Source organism: Mustela putorius, unplaced genomic scaffold, assembly GCF_011764305.1.
Source record: "Mustela putorius furo isolate JIRA1106 unplaced genomic scaffold, ASM1176430v1.1 tig00000407_pilon_pilon_pilon, whole genome shotgun sequence".
In the NCBI taxonomy this organism is placed as follows: domain Eukaryota; kingdom Metazoa; phylum Chordata; class Mammalia; order Carnivora; family Mustelidae; genus Mustela; species Mustela putorius.
Genome location: NW_025421373.1, coordinates 12092553 through 12107775, shown reverse-complemented (window position 1 = coordinate 12107775; position 15223 = coordinate 12092553). Strand labels below are relative to the sequence as shown.

Here is a 15223-nt window from a genome sequence, read left to right as displayed (position 1 = left end):
TGAGATTTGAAGTTCTTGTCTATTTCCAGGAGCTAAATACTCCCATTACGCCCAAGTTCAATATAGCATAGTGAGGTCACAGAATGGAGAGCAAGGAAAAGATGCCAACAGTATACCATTACACAGTCTTTCTACCATTTATAGCACTTCTTACAATTTTATATGTATTTTACTTACTTTTGGGGGTTTTTTTTTTTGTTTTTTGAAGATTTTATTTATTTATTTATTTGCTAGACAGAGATCACAAGTAGGCAGAGAGGCAGGCAGAGAGGGGGACGAGGAGCAAACTCCCTGCTCAGCAGAGAGCCAGAGGCAGGGCTCGATCCCAGGACCTGGGATCACGACCTGAGCCGAAGGCAGAAGCTCAACCCACTGAGCCACCCAGGTGCCCCTACTTACATGTTTTTGATTTTTAATCTATCTCTCCAAGTCCATAAGAGCAGAAATCTGTGTCTGTTTTTTCTCTATTGTATCCTAGTGTCTAGAACAGGACACATAAAGTAAGCATTCAATAAATATTTATTGAATTAAAAAATAAAATGTTTAACTTACTCCATCCCAGGTACTGTCCTAAATGTTTTACATGTGTTAAGTCTAAAGTCCTCACCGCAATCCTATGAGGGAGCGCCATTATGATCTTGATTTTCCAAATGAAACCAGAAGTGACATATCCAAGTCACCCAACAGATAGGTGGTGGAGCCAGGATTTAAACTCAGGCATTTTGGTCCCAGATCTTGGACTCTTTATCACAGTGCATTCTCTCAATATATCAGAGACCTGATGCTGGCAGTAAGAAGCCTCAGAATGTCAGATGCGTGGCAGACCTCATAAGCAACGAGGTCACATGAAAGCACATGGACTGAGATGGTATACTGGAACCAATTCATTATCTGACAGGTTTGGTGTTGTAGAAAATGTTCATTTTACATTTTACATTTTACAGCACTATTGGAAATTGTGGAAGTAAGAGTTCCAATGAAAAATCTTTGCAAATGACAAAATAAGGCAATTATTAACTCCAGGAAAGCAATAAGTTGAATGAGAAAGGAAATATAATCATAGTACACTGCTTGATTCAACAAAAAATAATATTTACCAAGTCATGATAGTGAAAACAATGAACATGGATTTAGTCCCAAAAAAAGGTTATGCTTTTGCTACATTGGAAAAGGAAGGGGAAGAGGGCAAAAATCTACATCTACCAAATATAAAATCAATAATTTTTAAGCAGTAGCTATAATTACATGTGTGTGTATGTATATAAAGGTAAATGCAAAAGAAACATCTAAAATGTTGGAACTTTTTGGTATTTGATATTGATATTTTGATAAAAATGAACTTAAAAGGTAGAATTTTTCCATAATATTGTGAAAAATTCAAAGCATAATAATGCTGATGTTAGCAAAAATATGTGAAAATCATTCTCATACACTAACTGATGGAGCTGTCAGTTGATGTCTCTATGTAAGACAATTTGATATTTTGTATCAAAAGCCCTAAAAAATGTTGTTTGACCCAGCATTTTCACTTAATTTAATTCATTCTAAGAAAAACTTTAAATATGTGCAAAACTAAGACATTTCTTATTACAGCAAGGAATTAATACAAATATCCAATATTAGAGCTGTAGTGTTTTTTTTTTTTAAATCATGGTGGAGTTGCCTAAAAAAAAACTGTCTCATTACTAAAAATTATATTGTAATTAGATTAACACAAAATGATATTTATGATATTGAGAAAAATAAAAATACTAATAACAAAATAGCAAATTTTACTCTCCTGCTGTAAAAGTATATGTTTGCACTAAAACGTTTTAAAGTACATGTAATTCAGGGGTGCCTGGGTGGCTCAGTAGGTTGAAGCCTCTGCCTTCGGCTCAGGTCATGATCCCAGAATCCTGGGATCCAGCCCTGCATTGGGCTCTCTGCTCTGCAGAGAGCCTGCTTCCCTCCCCCCCCACCCCACCTCTCTCTGCCTACTTGTGATCTCTCTCTCTGCCAAATAAATAAATAAAAATCTTTTTAAAAAATTTTTTTAAAAAGTACATGTAATTCCATAGCTATTGCTGGGTGATGGGATTATGGGATTATGGGTGATATGTATTTAGTTTTGCTTATCTTTGTATTATAATCTCTGCTATATATATGATTTATTTGTGAGGTTGTTTAATACATTTCAATGTTTAGAAACCATACCTGAAACAAAATCTTCTCATTAATGATTCAAGGAAATCATTGAAAACAAATAAGAATGCATTACCTATGAGAGCAGACACCTCATTTGTCTAAAATAATGAGTCCAATGAAACATCGTCTACATTTTTAAAATCATAAAGAATGTATTATTAAAGTTGATGTAGACTTCTTCACAAAATCCAGAATATTAAAACTATGGTTTACAAAAGCTTAGAAAAAGAAAAAGAAATTCTTTTTTTTTTTTTTAATAAGCAATTTTTCACCCATATACTCTACACTTAGATTTAACCATTGTTAGGGTTTTTCTTAACAAGAGAAGAGAAATTCCTTTTAATAGTGGGAATTAAAGATATTATCTACCTCAAAAAAGGGAATATTTATCAACATTTCTAATCATAATGGAAATGCAAATCAAAAGCACAATGAGATATCACCTCATACATGTTAGGGTATCCATTATCAAAAGACAAGAGATAGCAAATGCCCGAAAGTAGAGAAAAGGAAACACTGTATACACTGTTGGGAATGGAAACTGGCACAGCCACTATGGAAAACAGTATAGACTTTCCTCAATAAACTTTCAGTTTATTATTACCATATTACCATCTGATCCAGCAATCCCAATTCTGTATAGATATCAAAAAGCAACAAAATAATTATTCAAAGGGATATCACTACTCACATATTTATAACCATATTATTCATAATAGCCAAGGAATGGATATGACCTAAGGGTCCATCAACAGATGGATAAAGAAAATGTAGTAGATATATATAAAATAGAACATTATTCAGCCTTACAAAAGAAGGAAGTCATGTCATTTTTTACAATATGGATGCATCTGAGGGCATTATGCCAGTGGGAAAAAAACAGAAAGCTAGACAAAGGAAAAAAAAAAAAAAAAGCATGATTCAACGATGTGTATAATAAAAAAAAAAAAAAAAAGTCCAACTTATAGAAACAAAGAGTAGAAAGATGGTTGTCAGAGACTAGGGTGAAGAAAATAAGAAGAGGTTGATAAAAGGTTTTAAACTTTCAGTTATAAGATGTATAAGATCTGAAGATCTAAAGTAAAACATGGTGACTATAGTTAATACTGTATTGTAAAGGGGCACCTGGGTGACTCAGTCGTTAATCATCTGCCTTCAGCTCAGGTCATGATCCCAGCCTCCTGGGATCAAGCTGTGTTGGGCTCCCTGCTCAGCGGGAGGCCTGCTTCTCCCTCTCTCACTCTCCCTGCTTGTGTTCCCTCTCTTGCTGTGTCTCTTCCTGTCAAATAAATAAATAAATTCTTAAAAAAAAATACTGTATTGTATAGCTGAAATTTGTTGAGCGACTAGAACTAGAACCCTCTGGCCCTCAAAAAGATAAATATGTGTGATGGATGGGTATGAGTTGATTAACTCAGTGGAGGGAAAACCTTTCTTTCTCTCTCTCTCTCTCTCTCTCTCTATATATATATATATATATAATATATTATATCAAATCATTGTGTTATATACTTATTTTATAATTTTGTTTGTCAATTATCCCTCAATAAATCTGAAAAAAATAAAACATTTTAAATGTCATGTTCTATGATACTTAGAATATTAGACTCTTTAAAACATTAACTTAGGATGAAACGCTTACATTTTTATATTTAAGATCTTCATTTCTACATATTTGGAATAGCCAGCTTTTGTGTTTTAAAGATTTATCTTAATTCATGGTATTTTTTTGCTCTGCTTCTTAGGTACCAGCAAAGGCCAGACGTCTTACTCCACTGCTTCCCTACCACCACCGCCACCACCCCATCCAGTCAGCCAACCACCTTTGCCAACGTCTCACCCAACACAACCGCCAGTCCCAAGTCTACCTCCCAGAAACATTAAACCTCCCTTAGATCTAAAGTAAGCAAAGATTATCTTGCCATTTGTTTGTCAATCTCTTCCCATAGATTTTCACACTATGCTTGGCTGAATGCTGGAGTTTCATGGTAAACTGCTGGGGCCACAGATGTGGGCAGATGGAAGGAGAAGGAATGTCTGGACAGGCTGCTCTTAAACCCCCATATCCTTGAGTAACTATTGTTTAACTGTTTTTACAATGGTTTTTCCCCTGGAAGTTCATTTGAAGAAAATTTCCACTGCCTTTTTAAAATCTTGAAGAATTCTTAAGGTTAGCACTGCAATCATCTCTTCCACCATTACCATCACTGCCACCACCACCACTACCATTATCATAATCATCACCACCACCATCATCGCCACCACTACCATCATTGTCATCACCACTACTATTGTCATCATCGTCACCAACACCAACAATCATCACAACCATCACCACCATTATCATCATCTGTCATCAACATCACTGCCACTAACTTCACCCCCATCACTACCATTATCATAATCATCATCACCACCACCATCCTCACTGCCATCACCACCATCCCCATCAAAATCATCATCACCACCATCACCACCACCACCACCATTATCATCATCAACAGCACCACCATCATTATTACCACGACCACCATCATCACGACCACCATATTTTACTGACTACTTATGACAGGCTAGAACTTTACATATATAAGTAAAAAATGTTTTCATCACTTCACAGATGAAGAGATGGGAATTTACAGTGACTTCCCCACAATTATACAAGAATGTAGAGTTGAAATTTGGGGCAATGTCAGTCTATGTCCAAAGCAAATGTGTGCTTTTAACTACTCTGCTAAATAACCTCCTTGAGTAAAAAATGCAGGTTTTCTCTCAATCTTCAGACTTTTGGCTGTGTGTTAAAAAACTAGGAAACTTTTATTCAAGCCCACTCTTGTTTTTCTTATATGGTGCTTTTTAGAAATGTCAAAACTATTTGGGTTGTTATGCATGGGCTCTTTATCCATGATTTACCAGAACAGCTGGTTTAGGAAAAAGCAGACAGAAGATTGGAAAAGAATAAATGTCATTTTAAAAAGACATTGGATAATGGCAAGTATAGATCCTTATGGCAAGTTAGACTAGGTCTTCCCTTTCTTCTTTTAGAAAATTGCTTTGCATGATTCTTCTTTACCACAAATAGGGTATCCTATTTGTGGATATAAGCAATATCCCAAAATATTTAGCTGCAGTTTATTTTTCCTTTACTTCAATCCCCTAACAGACTGATGTTCTTTATATTTAAGTACTTCATATCCAAAATCAATATAAGAGAATCTGTTAATAACAATATCTGTACATTGAAAGTACTTCATATCCATAACCTATATAGTAGAATCTATTAATATCAAAACCTGGTTGACAGCTTTATTTTATTGATCATGATTACAGTTTAGAGCAAGCGTCGAAAATACATGTGTCATGGGTAGTCACCACTGTGTTTCATTTTCTGTGTTTATTTGAGGTATAAAGGCAGTAAACTGGAAAATGTTAGAGCAGCTTTGGGGCTATTACCTTGTTTGTGGCCTGCATCCCACCTTTATGTTAACTGTGTGCCCTTCTGGACATTTGATTTTATGAATTCTAATTGAAAGACTCTAATACCCCATGATATCTTGCTACCAAATAAGAGCTTAGGCCATCTGCTTACTAACAGGTAAGTGCTAAATAAATATTTGCTTAGTTAAAATAATAAATTAACATGTGTTCTTATATACACTTGACTTCTATAAACTGTTTTGCTTTCACATGTATTAGATTTTGTTTCTTTTCCCTAATTTTTTCCTAGTCTGATAAATTTAACCCACCAGATCATGGTCTTAGTACTTTTGAATTTTATTATGTGACCCTATCCAAGCTACTGCCTTCTGTCTTATATGATTCTAGTGAGAGATTTTAATAAATACTCTGAGCATGAATCCCTGAAAATTTATAAGACATAAAGACTGATCATTGTTTGATTGAAGAAACTGTAGAGAGGAGGAGTTTTTGGCACTATTCTTGCTATATGAGAAGTCCCCAAGACCACCATATGTTTGCGGATTCATTTAAAGGACGCACAGGACCCAGTGTTTAGTTACCATGGCTAAGATTTATCACAGTGACACTGTCCTTCTATGCCTAGAAGGGACACACTGAGAATGTTCCTTTCTCTGGCTCTGGAAATGTGTAATTTTGCTTCCCAGGGAAGCCCTGTAGGGGGGCTTGTTCAAGTTTTTATTGAGAGTTGGCCTACTGTATTATCCCTTTTCTGCAAGCCTACTCCCCAAAATCCATTACAATATGGTGGGAAATAAAAAAATTTTAGATGGAGGAAAGAATTTCAAGAACAGATGTATAACCTGTAATACACATTCATAAGGATGCTGGTGAATTTCTCAGCTTTTCAGTGAATTGTTGCAAAGTTGAAAAGGGTCTTTCAACCAGCGAGGCCCAAACTCTTACTTGTAACATTATTTTCATCAGAAAGTGGCAAAATCCACCAACTGTAATACACTTTACCCCATCCCTATTTCCATCTTATTAAGGACTCATAATTAGAAAGTCAGATTCCCCTAAGAGTTCCTGACTCTACAAAATGTATAAACTCTCAGAAGAACATAAAAGGATACAAGAGTCTTCTTGAATTTTATATTGCATAGACGATAATTACAGAATCTGAAAGTCAATTGTCTGATGGAAAGAAAAGAGGAAATGAAAGCTAAGGGACATCTACAATTTTTTTTTAAGTAAAAATGTGGTGTATAGTGAAAGACTTTCAGTCTCCCATCAGAAAGCTCAAGTAAATTCCAAAATGAAGAAATAGCTAGATTAGAAACTTTATCCCTAGTAGGGGAAGCCATGTAAGACACAAAATAGAAACGAGAGCAAAATGACTCATTATTCAGGCTCAAAAGTTTATATTTCATGTGAGAGGGAAATTTATGGAATAAACTTTAAGCCAATTGTGAGATATGGGTGTTCCTGTGTTTATCCTCATGCCGTCACCCTTCAAAACACACGCATGAGTGTTTTCCACATGCTCCCTCTGCCGACTTGCAAACGCCTTTCCTCCCCTCTCTGGTCAGAGGCTACTCTCAGATCCAGCTCTACTAGTTTTTTTTTTTGTTGTTGTTGTTTTTTTTACATTCACTCAAGAATTGTGTTTTTGAGCCACTATTTTGTGTTGTTGTAATAGTCGTTCAGGAAATATCAGTGAACAAAATAAAGATCCTTGCCCACCTAAAACAGGGAGCAAGAGACCCAATGAATAAAAATAATAAACAGGTAAGGAAGAGAGTGTAGCGGGAAATACGAAGTAGGAGAAAAGAGGGCAGAGTTAGGTGATGTAGTAGGAGGGTGGGGTTGGGGACAGGGTGTTGCAGCTTTAAGAAAGGGGAGGGCAACACCCTTTATAGGCAGTTGTACTTAAGAAGACACACGGAAGTGAGGGAGTTAAGGTTGCAGATGTTTTAAGCAAGACCATTCGGGGCAGAGAGAACAGACAGAACAAATGCCTAGAAGGTTCAAGGACTAGAAATGGGGTAACAGCTACCGGAGTAGAGTGAGCAAGGGAAGGAATAGCAGGAAAACATTCAGCTCACACAGGGTCTTGCCGGTCATAGTCGAGACGGTGACTCCTCAGTGAAATGGTAGCCACTAAAAAAAGGTTGAGCACAGCAGTGATGTTATGACTTATGTTTTATCGAGATCACCCTAACAGCTACATAAAAGAGACAGTAGGCAAATATTGAAACAGGGAAACTAGTCAGGGAGATGACGCAGAAATGCAAACATGGTATACAGGTGGCTCTAACCAAGATGGTGGCAGTGGAGGTGAAGAGAAGCATCCAGACTCTGAATATACTTTGAAGGTAGGGACAACAGAATTTGGATTTGAGGTATGAAGAGAAACAGAGATCAAAGATGGCTCCAGGGCTTCTGACTTGAGCGACTATAACATAAGGATGATGTTTCCTTCAACTGAAATGGGAGAGGATGACGGTGAGCAAATTTGGGGCTAGAGAAGATCAGGAAGACATGGCTATGTTAAACCTGAGATGTCTTTTAAACATCTAAGTGGGGATATTGAGGCAGCAATTGGGTATCAGGAGTGAAGAGTCTGGGAGAGAGTTCTGGTTTTAACGTATGAATTTGGGAGTCAGAGGCCTCTATTCTCCACTTAGAATCACGAAACTATTACAATCACCAAGGAAGTGAGTATAACTAGAAAGAAGAACCAAGCCCTGGGGTACTCCAACTCTACGAGGCCTGGGAGAAGAAAAATGAACAAAGAAGAGTAAAAAGGAACAAGCAATAAAATAGGAAGAAAATAAGAGCGTGGTGTCCTGGAAGCCAAGGAAAGATCGTATTCCTCAGGAAAAGGTAGTGATAACTGTGTCCGATGCTACTGAAGGCCAAATAAAAGAGGTCACGAGGGTGGTCATGTGGAGGTCATGGGGGTGAGAATTCCTGGGCTTGGGAAGTAAGTCTGACTGAAACAGCGTTAGAGGAGCAGGAAATGAGAAGAACGGGAAAAAGTGATTATAGACAACTCTTCGGAGAAGTGCGGGCAGTAACTGGGGGAAAAATGGAATAGAGATTTTGTTTTTTTAAAGATGGGAGAAATAACACTATGTTTGTACGCCGGGGAGAGAAACCCAGTGAAGAAGGGAAAATTATAATGGTGGGGGGGGATAATTCCTGCAACAAGGACTAGAGTGAGTGGGAAGTCGTGATCAGGTGCGGGACTGGCTTCCCAAAGGAATAAATAACTGACAGGTTTACAGTCTTCCTGAGGGTGTAGAGTCTGTATTGCTTGTGGCAAGAAAGTGAATTTTTAATTGGTATCAGGGAAGGAATTTCAGGAGATAGGGTGGCCTCCCCAGAAGTCAGATGTAATGACATCATTCAGATCAAGATGCCTTAAGAAGGTAAAAGGTTGGAGGCCGAGGAGAATTAGAAATAATAACCCTCTTAAAGTAAAGTGGCTGAGGCCAGAGTTCTTTTATTTTAAATTGTACTGGTTCCCCACCTAGTGGTCAGAAGTCACTAGTTAACGTTTTCTGCTGTGTTACTCAAGACATCAGACATCGGAAGAGAAACTGAAACGCGTCGAAGAGAAGAGTTTATCACTATTAGTGTTGAGATCAACATCCTTCTCTGTGTAACACGTTTCTTGGCACCACCTTTAAAAATTAATTATAATTTTATCCATATAACTGATTTTTCAAAGGAAAACAGAACCAATGGTTGAATATTTTGGTGTACGAAACAAACTCCATGGTTATTAATAGTAACGAGACAGGAAAAGTGAAGTAATAAGAAATAATAAATACTGGGAAATGACTAAGGTTGGAAAAGGGAAAAGTGGAACAGGTCTTACCATGAGGTCATTCATAGTCAGCTTCAGATTCTGGGGGGCTCTCAAATTAGAGGAAAAGTAAGAATTAACCATTATAATGTTCTTATTCATTAGAAGTGCTTAACGTTGTCTGGAATTTGAGACCTGCCCTATCTGATGCGCACTCCTGAGTGGCCTTACCTAACTCCATTTGGAAAAATATTGGCTGAAACGAGTTTTATAGGTCCTCCTGCATTCAATACAGGAAGACATGTTCCCGAGAAAAGTTCACAGAAAAGTCATAAGATTCTATTCTCAGCAACAGCAGGTATAGAACCAAGTTTCATGGGACGCTTAGATCTGCCCTTCTACTCTAATTTTTTTTTAATTTTTTTTTAAAGATTTTACTTATTTACTTGCCAGAGAGAGAGAGAGAGAGAGAGAGGCAGGCCAAATGGCAGCAGAGGCAGAGGGAGAAGCAGGCTCCCTGACAAGCAAGGAGCCTGATGTGGGATTCCAGGACGCTGGAATCATGACCTGAGCCAAAGGAAGCTGCTTAATTAACTGAGCCACCCAGGCATCCCCACCCTTCTTCTTTATAAAACAAAAACAAAATACAACCCCGACAGTTAAAGTTATAAATAACAAAGAAGATATAAAGGTCAACAGCTTTACATCCTAAAAAGTCAGGAAACAGAGCTCTAATAGCTTTCTAAAAATGGCAGTCGTAATATTGAGTTGAGTTCGCCTTCCCTATGTAATTCTGCACACCACCGTGTAAAAACAAAGAACTGGTGAAAAGTCCTCCTAAGCAGGCACCCTGTTCTCACAACTGATAAGCTTCTTTTTCTTCTCCTTGACCTGCTCCCTCTGCTTAGGTCTGTGTGAAGCGTGATTGGTTTCATAGCTTGCCTATATCTTTTTCTCAATGCCTACAACACGTTTTTGTTTTTGTTTAATAACTGCTGACAGTTTAATCTCAGTTTATTATGACGCTCACCTATTTCTCTTCCTCATGTTTTCCCTGTTATTCTTCACTATCATTCATACACCACCTCATATTTATTGAATGTTTTCATGTTATATATGGTGAATTCGGAGTTTTAAAAGTAAACTAAGATTTATATGCTCTCATGTTGTGTCCATGAATCAATGTATGCATGCGAACATTATCTACAAACATGTTTTTTTATAAACATGCAACCACATATGTATGTATGTGCTATGCAGATACTCTCCATTCTGCAATTATTTTTTATTCTTTCAAGTGTTTTAGGAAGTAGGGGCGCCTGGACGGCTCAGTGGGTTAAGCCTCTGCCTTCAGCTCAAGTCATGATCTCAGGTTCCTGAGATCAAGCCCTGCATCAGGCTCTTCGCTCAGCGGGGAGCCTGCTTCTCTCTCTCTCTCTCTCTCTGCCTGCCTCTCTGCCTACTTGTGATCTCTCTCTGTCAAATAAATAAATAAAATCTTTTTTTTTTTTAAAGTGTTTTAGGAAGTAAACTACAAGTCTGGTAGTCTTTTTGACTAACATTCTTTTCAAAAATGACCATAAACAAGTCACTTCAGCAACAAACGTTAATTTAGTTTCTTATGCTGGGACATAATTAATTCATCAAAAAAAAAATCAAAGCCCTATACATGACTGGAATTATCCTAATAGCTTTCTTAAAATGACAGTCATAATAACAAATTAACTAACAAAGTGACAGTCTCTTTCTCATAGTCTCGTAGTAGGAAAGGAGCCCTGCGAGCAATTACTCTGTAATTACAGTGATACAGAATAATCACTATAATGGAGCAAACTATGACACATAGAAGCAGCAACTGCGTGGGCCTGGGGCGTTGGAGATGACTTCACAGAGAACGGAGTGTTTCAGGAGAGGCTTAAAGATTAAGAAGGGTCACAAACGGGATGTGATCAGGAGAAAGATGATTCTAGGGAAGGAAAACACAGTGGGCTAGGCATGGAGGAAGAAGAAACAGAGTGTTCAGGGAGTGAGTCAATATTAATATGTGAAAAAAAGATGATACCAAAAAATGATATAAGAGGATATAGGAATGAATAAGGAAGATGTGGTCCATATACACTATAGAGTTTTATGCCTCCATCAGAAAGGATGAATACCCAACTGTTGTAGCAACATGGAAGGGACTGGAAGAGATTAATGCTGATGAAATCAGTCAAGCAGAGAGAGTCAATTATCATAAGGTTTCACTTATTTGTGGAACATAAGAAATAACATGGAGGACATGGGGAGATGGAGAGGAGAAGGGAGTTGAGGGAAATTGGAAGGGGAGGTGAACCATGAGAGACTATGGACTCTGAAAAACAATCTGAGGGGTTTGAAGTGGTGGGGAGTGGGAGGTTGGGGTACCAGGTGGAAGATATACAAAAAATAAAACTGTAAAAGAACAGGACTGAGGGGCGCCTGGGTGGCTTGGTTGGTTAAGTATCTGCCTTCGGCTCAGGTCAGAGTCCTGGGGTTAAGTCCCGCATCGGGCTCCTTGCTCAGTGAGGAACCTGCTTCTCCCTTTTCTTGCTTATGCTCTCTTCCTCCCTCCCTCCCTCTCTCTCTCTGACAAATAAATAAATAAAATCTTTAAAAAAAAAAATGAATAGGACTGGTCATAAGAACCTTGCATACCATGAAACAGGCTGTGCATTTTGTTCTGTAGGATGTCAGTTTATTTGACATCTAAGGTTTTGTGTTTTTAATTAATATGTAATTTATTTAAGTTAGTAATGCAGAGGCCTAATTTATTTTAAGTACGTAAATTCACGTAACTTGCTATCTTACTTATACATCTATTAATTTTTATTGAATAAGAATAATTATTGTCAGTGGGATCTTTGATTAATGATGGAACAATATTCAGGTTAAATTCTTTTAAATGGATAGTTACATTTAAAAATTTAGTTTTAATTACCCCTTCCATGTTTTACGTTGCCTCTGTAAATCTACATGCTGAATTTTTTAAGCATTTCAAAAAGGTGACTGAACAGTAACTGTGCTAAGCAAAATCTTCCCCAAAACTTAAGTGAGTCATAAATCTATTAAAGCATGTCCAGTTCTCTTAAATATTCCAATTGTATTTTCAATGAGATTCTTCTTATACCTCTTAAGAAGCACATTTATTTTGAAAAATTTTATTAAAGTCAGAAAGAATAGTGTAATGAACCTCCATGTCCTCTGCACAAACTTCAACAATTATAAACTTATCACCAGTCTTGTTTCATCAATACCCCCACACACAGCCCTCTTTCATATTCATAATACCACATAATTCTATTAATAAATGTTTTAGTAGGTATTCCTAAAATTTAGACTCTATATATTAATATAAAACTCAAGTCAAATATTCTATTGTCAATGTTCAAATTTTCAATTGCCTCTTTTTTTTAAGTTTGTTTGAATAAGAATCCATATAAGGTCTATACATTTTCATTGGCTTATACATCTGCAATTCTCTATCAAGCTATAACTCTACCCTCTCACTTTATTTATTTTGTTTATTGCAATTTATTTGTGGAAGAAATCAAGTTGTTTGTGGGCCTTATAGTTAACCACAGCCTGGACTTTGCTGAGTGCTTCCCTATAGTGCAGCTGTGTGTTCCTCTTTCTCTGTATTTCCTGTAAATTGGCAGTTGGAGGTAGAGGTGACTTAACCAAATTTAGTTCTAATTGTTTTGGTAAGACTACTTCCGAGGTGATGGTATATTCTTTTATTAGAAGTCTGTAATGTTAGGTTGAATCTCCTTTTTTGATGTGAACAGCCTTTGAGTCTCAACATTAACACAGAGAATACATACTTTTCAACTAAACCAAAAAGTCTAACAAATTTTGAATTAGTTTGACATATCTAACTGAATATTTGCTAATGTAACACATCTCTTAAATATTATAAATACTTAAGATATTGAACATAAGTATACTCTCCCAATGATGGTAAAACTTTTTTCCCAAATTTTTGTACCATGGGTTTGACTTCTTTCATCATTTCTGTATTTAACTCCGAATCTCTCAAGGATTAAAAAGATTTACTAAGGAATATAAGTGTCTTTTTCTCACCAAGTTAATGAGTTGATTAATTGAGCTTTTACACTTACCTAAATTAAAAGCTAAAGCATATATAGGTTAAATTTTAACATTTCAAATTTGTTTAGAAATAAGCTTATTGGGTCAACAATTGATGACCGCATATGCTTACCATTCCAGATGGAGACTGAAATATGTATGTCTATGACAGTTCTTCCTGAGCCACAAGTGTACCCACTGAGGGTTTTTTTGTTTATTGTTTGGCTTTTGGTTTTGGGTTTTTTTTTTTTTTTTTTTTTTTTTTTTTTTAGTCTAAGGAATAATAAGGCACTTCCAGCCTACATTCTTCAAATAGGGTTAATTTTGCAACCAATATCTCTTGGGTTTAAGTAACAGTCTTTCCTAATTCTTTAAGTGGCTTGAGTAATGAACATGAGAGTGATATAATCACATTTTGCATAAGAGAGATCATTTTTAACAGCAATATGGAGAAGGGATTGTAAGGGTGGAGAAGAAGGAGAACAATGCTCATCGCTAGAAGATGGGGCAGATGGCTACTGCAAGGGTCTATGTTAGTGATACTATAATTCTGTCCTTGTATCTATCAGGAAAGAGGAGAGTGATGGAGGGAGGAAGTGAATTATAGGAGACATTAAATATATGGAACTGATAGCATGATTAATTTAATGTGGAACTGAAGAAGAGTGAGAAGCAAGGATGACTTTGAGGCTTAGGTGGATATGGAACTGTGGTATCATTCACTAAGATAAGAAACTTAATTGGAAAAACGTGTTTATGCTTTGATAAAAGAAGGAAGCCTCAGTTTCTGTGATATTAATATAGAACTGGTTGTGGGAAATTCAAGTAAAGATGTGTATATATGAATCTGAAACTCAGAAGAGAGGCCTGCACTGGAGATGTCAATGGAAATCACCAATACTAAGAGGAAAACTGAAGCTGTGGGCATATATGAGACCATTCGGGGACAGATATAGATTGGAAAAAAGAAGGCAAGCCAAGACCAGAACACAAAGGAACATCATCACTTAAAGGAGCAGTCAAAGGGAAATAAGCCCACCAAGAAAATTGTGGGATGGTGGTCAGAAATGAGCCAGGAGAGATTTCTTACAGAAACAAAGGAGACTCTAGGAAAGCTAAATGTCCAATAATGTTAAGGGCCACAAAATAGTCACGTAATATGGAAGCTAAGAGGTGTCTAGTGTATTTGGTAAGTCCTTTAAGAGTAGTTTCAGCAAAGGACTGGCAATAGAAGCCAGAGTATAGTTAAGAAGAATTGAGTGAAAGGAAAAGAAGTCAAGTCTGTGAGCACAGACAGCCTTCTCCACTTTGGCTGGGAAAAGGAGGACTATCTGTGGTGATGGGGAGGATTTAGAAAGGTAAAGAGAAGAGTTTGGCTTTTATGAATGAGAGTAGTTGTGCTAGGAGAGAAAAAAAATGTGAGATATTTAGGAATGGGGAGTTAAAGAAGAGGAGTAATAATAATATATATAATATGCTGACAAACAAAAGAAGAAGAGAAGGGGAATAAAACATTGATAATTTAGACAGAATTCAGAACACAGGTGGAAGGAACTTTGATATAAGGTAAGGATAAGTTTGGGTTAAATGAATATTTTTATTATGAGAGGAGAGTTCACATCCAATAATTGTTATTTTATCAGTGAAATAAGAAACAAGGCCATCTTATTATAGGGTAGAGGAGAGTGACAGGAGGTT

The 15223-nt window shown here is 36.8% G+C and overlaps 1 protein-coding gene across 3 annotated transcripts in view; it reads left to right on the top strand.

Moving 5' to 3' along the window:
* FYB1 (FYN binding protein 1) overlaps window positions 1-15223 on the top strand; it is a 149931-nt gene that overhangs the window by 97167 nt on the left and 37541 nt on the right. For all 3 annotated transcript variants that reach the window (XM_013051694.2, XM_004737977.3, XM_013051690.2), the window contains one exon: window positions 3933-4089. In XM_013051694.2, the coding sequence (XP_012907148.1) occupies window positions 3933-4089 (157 nt within the window). The remainder of the gene's footprint in view (window positions 1-3932; window positions 4090-15223) is intronic.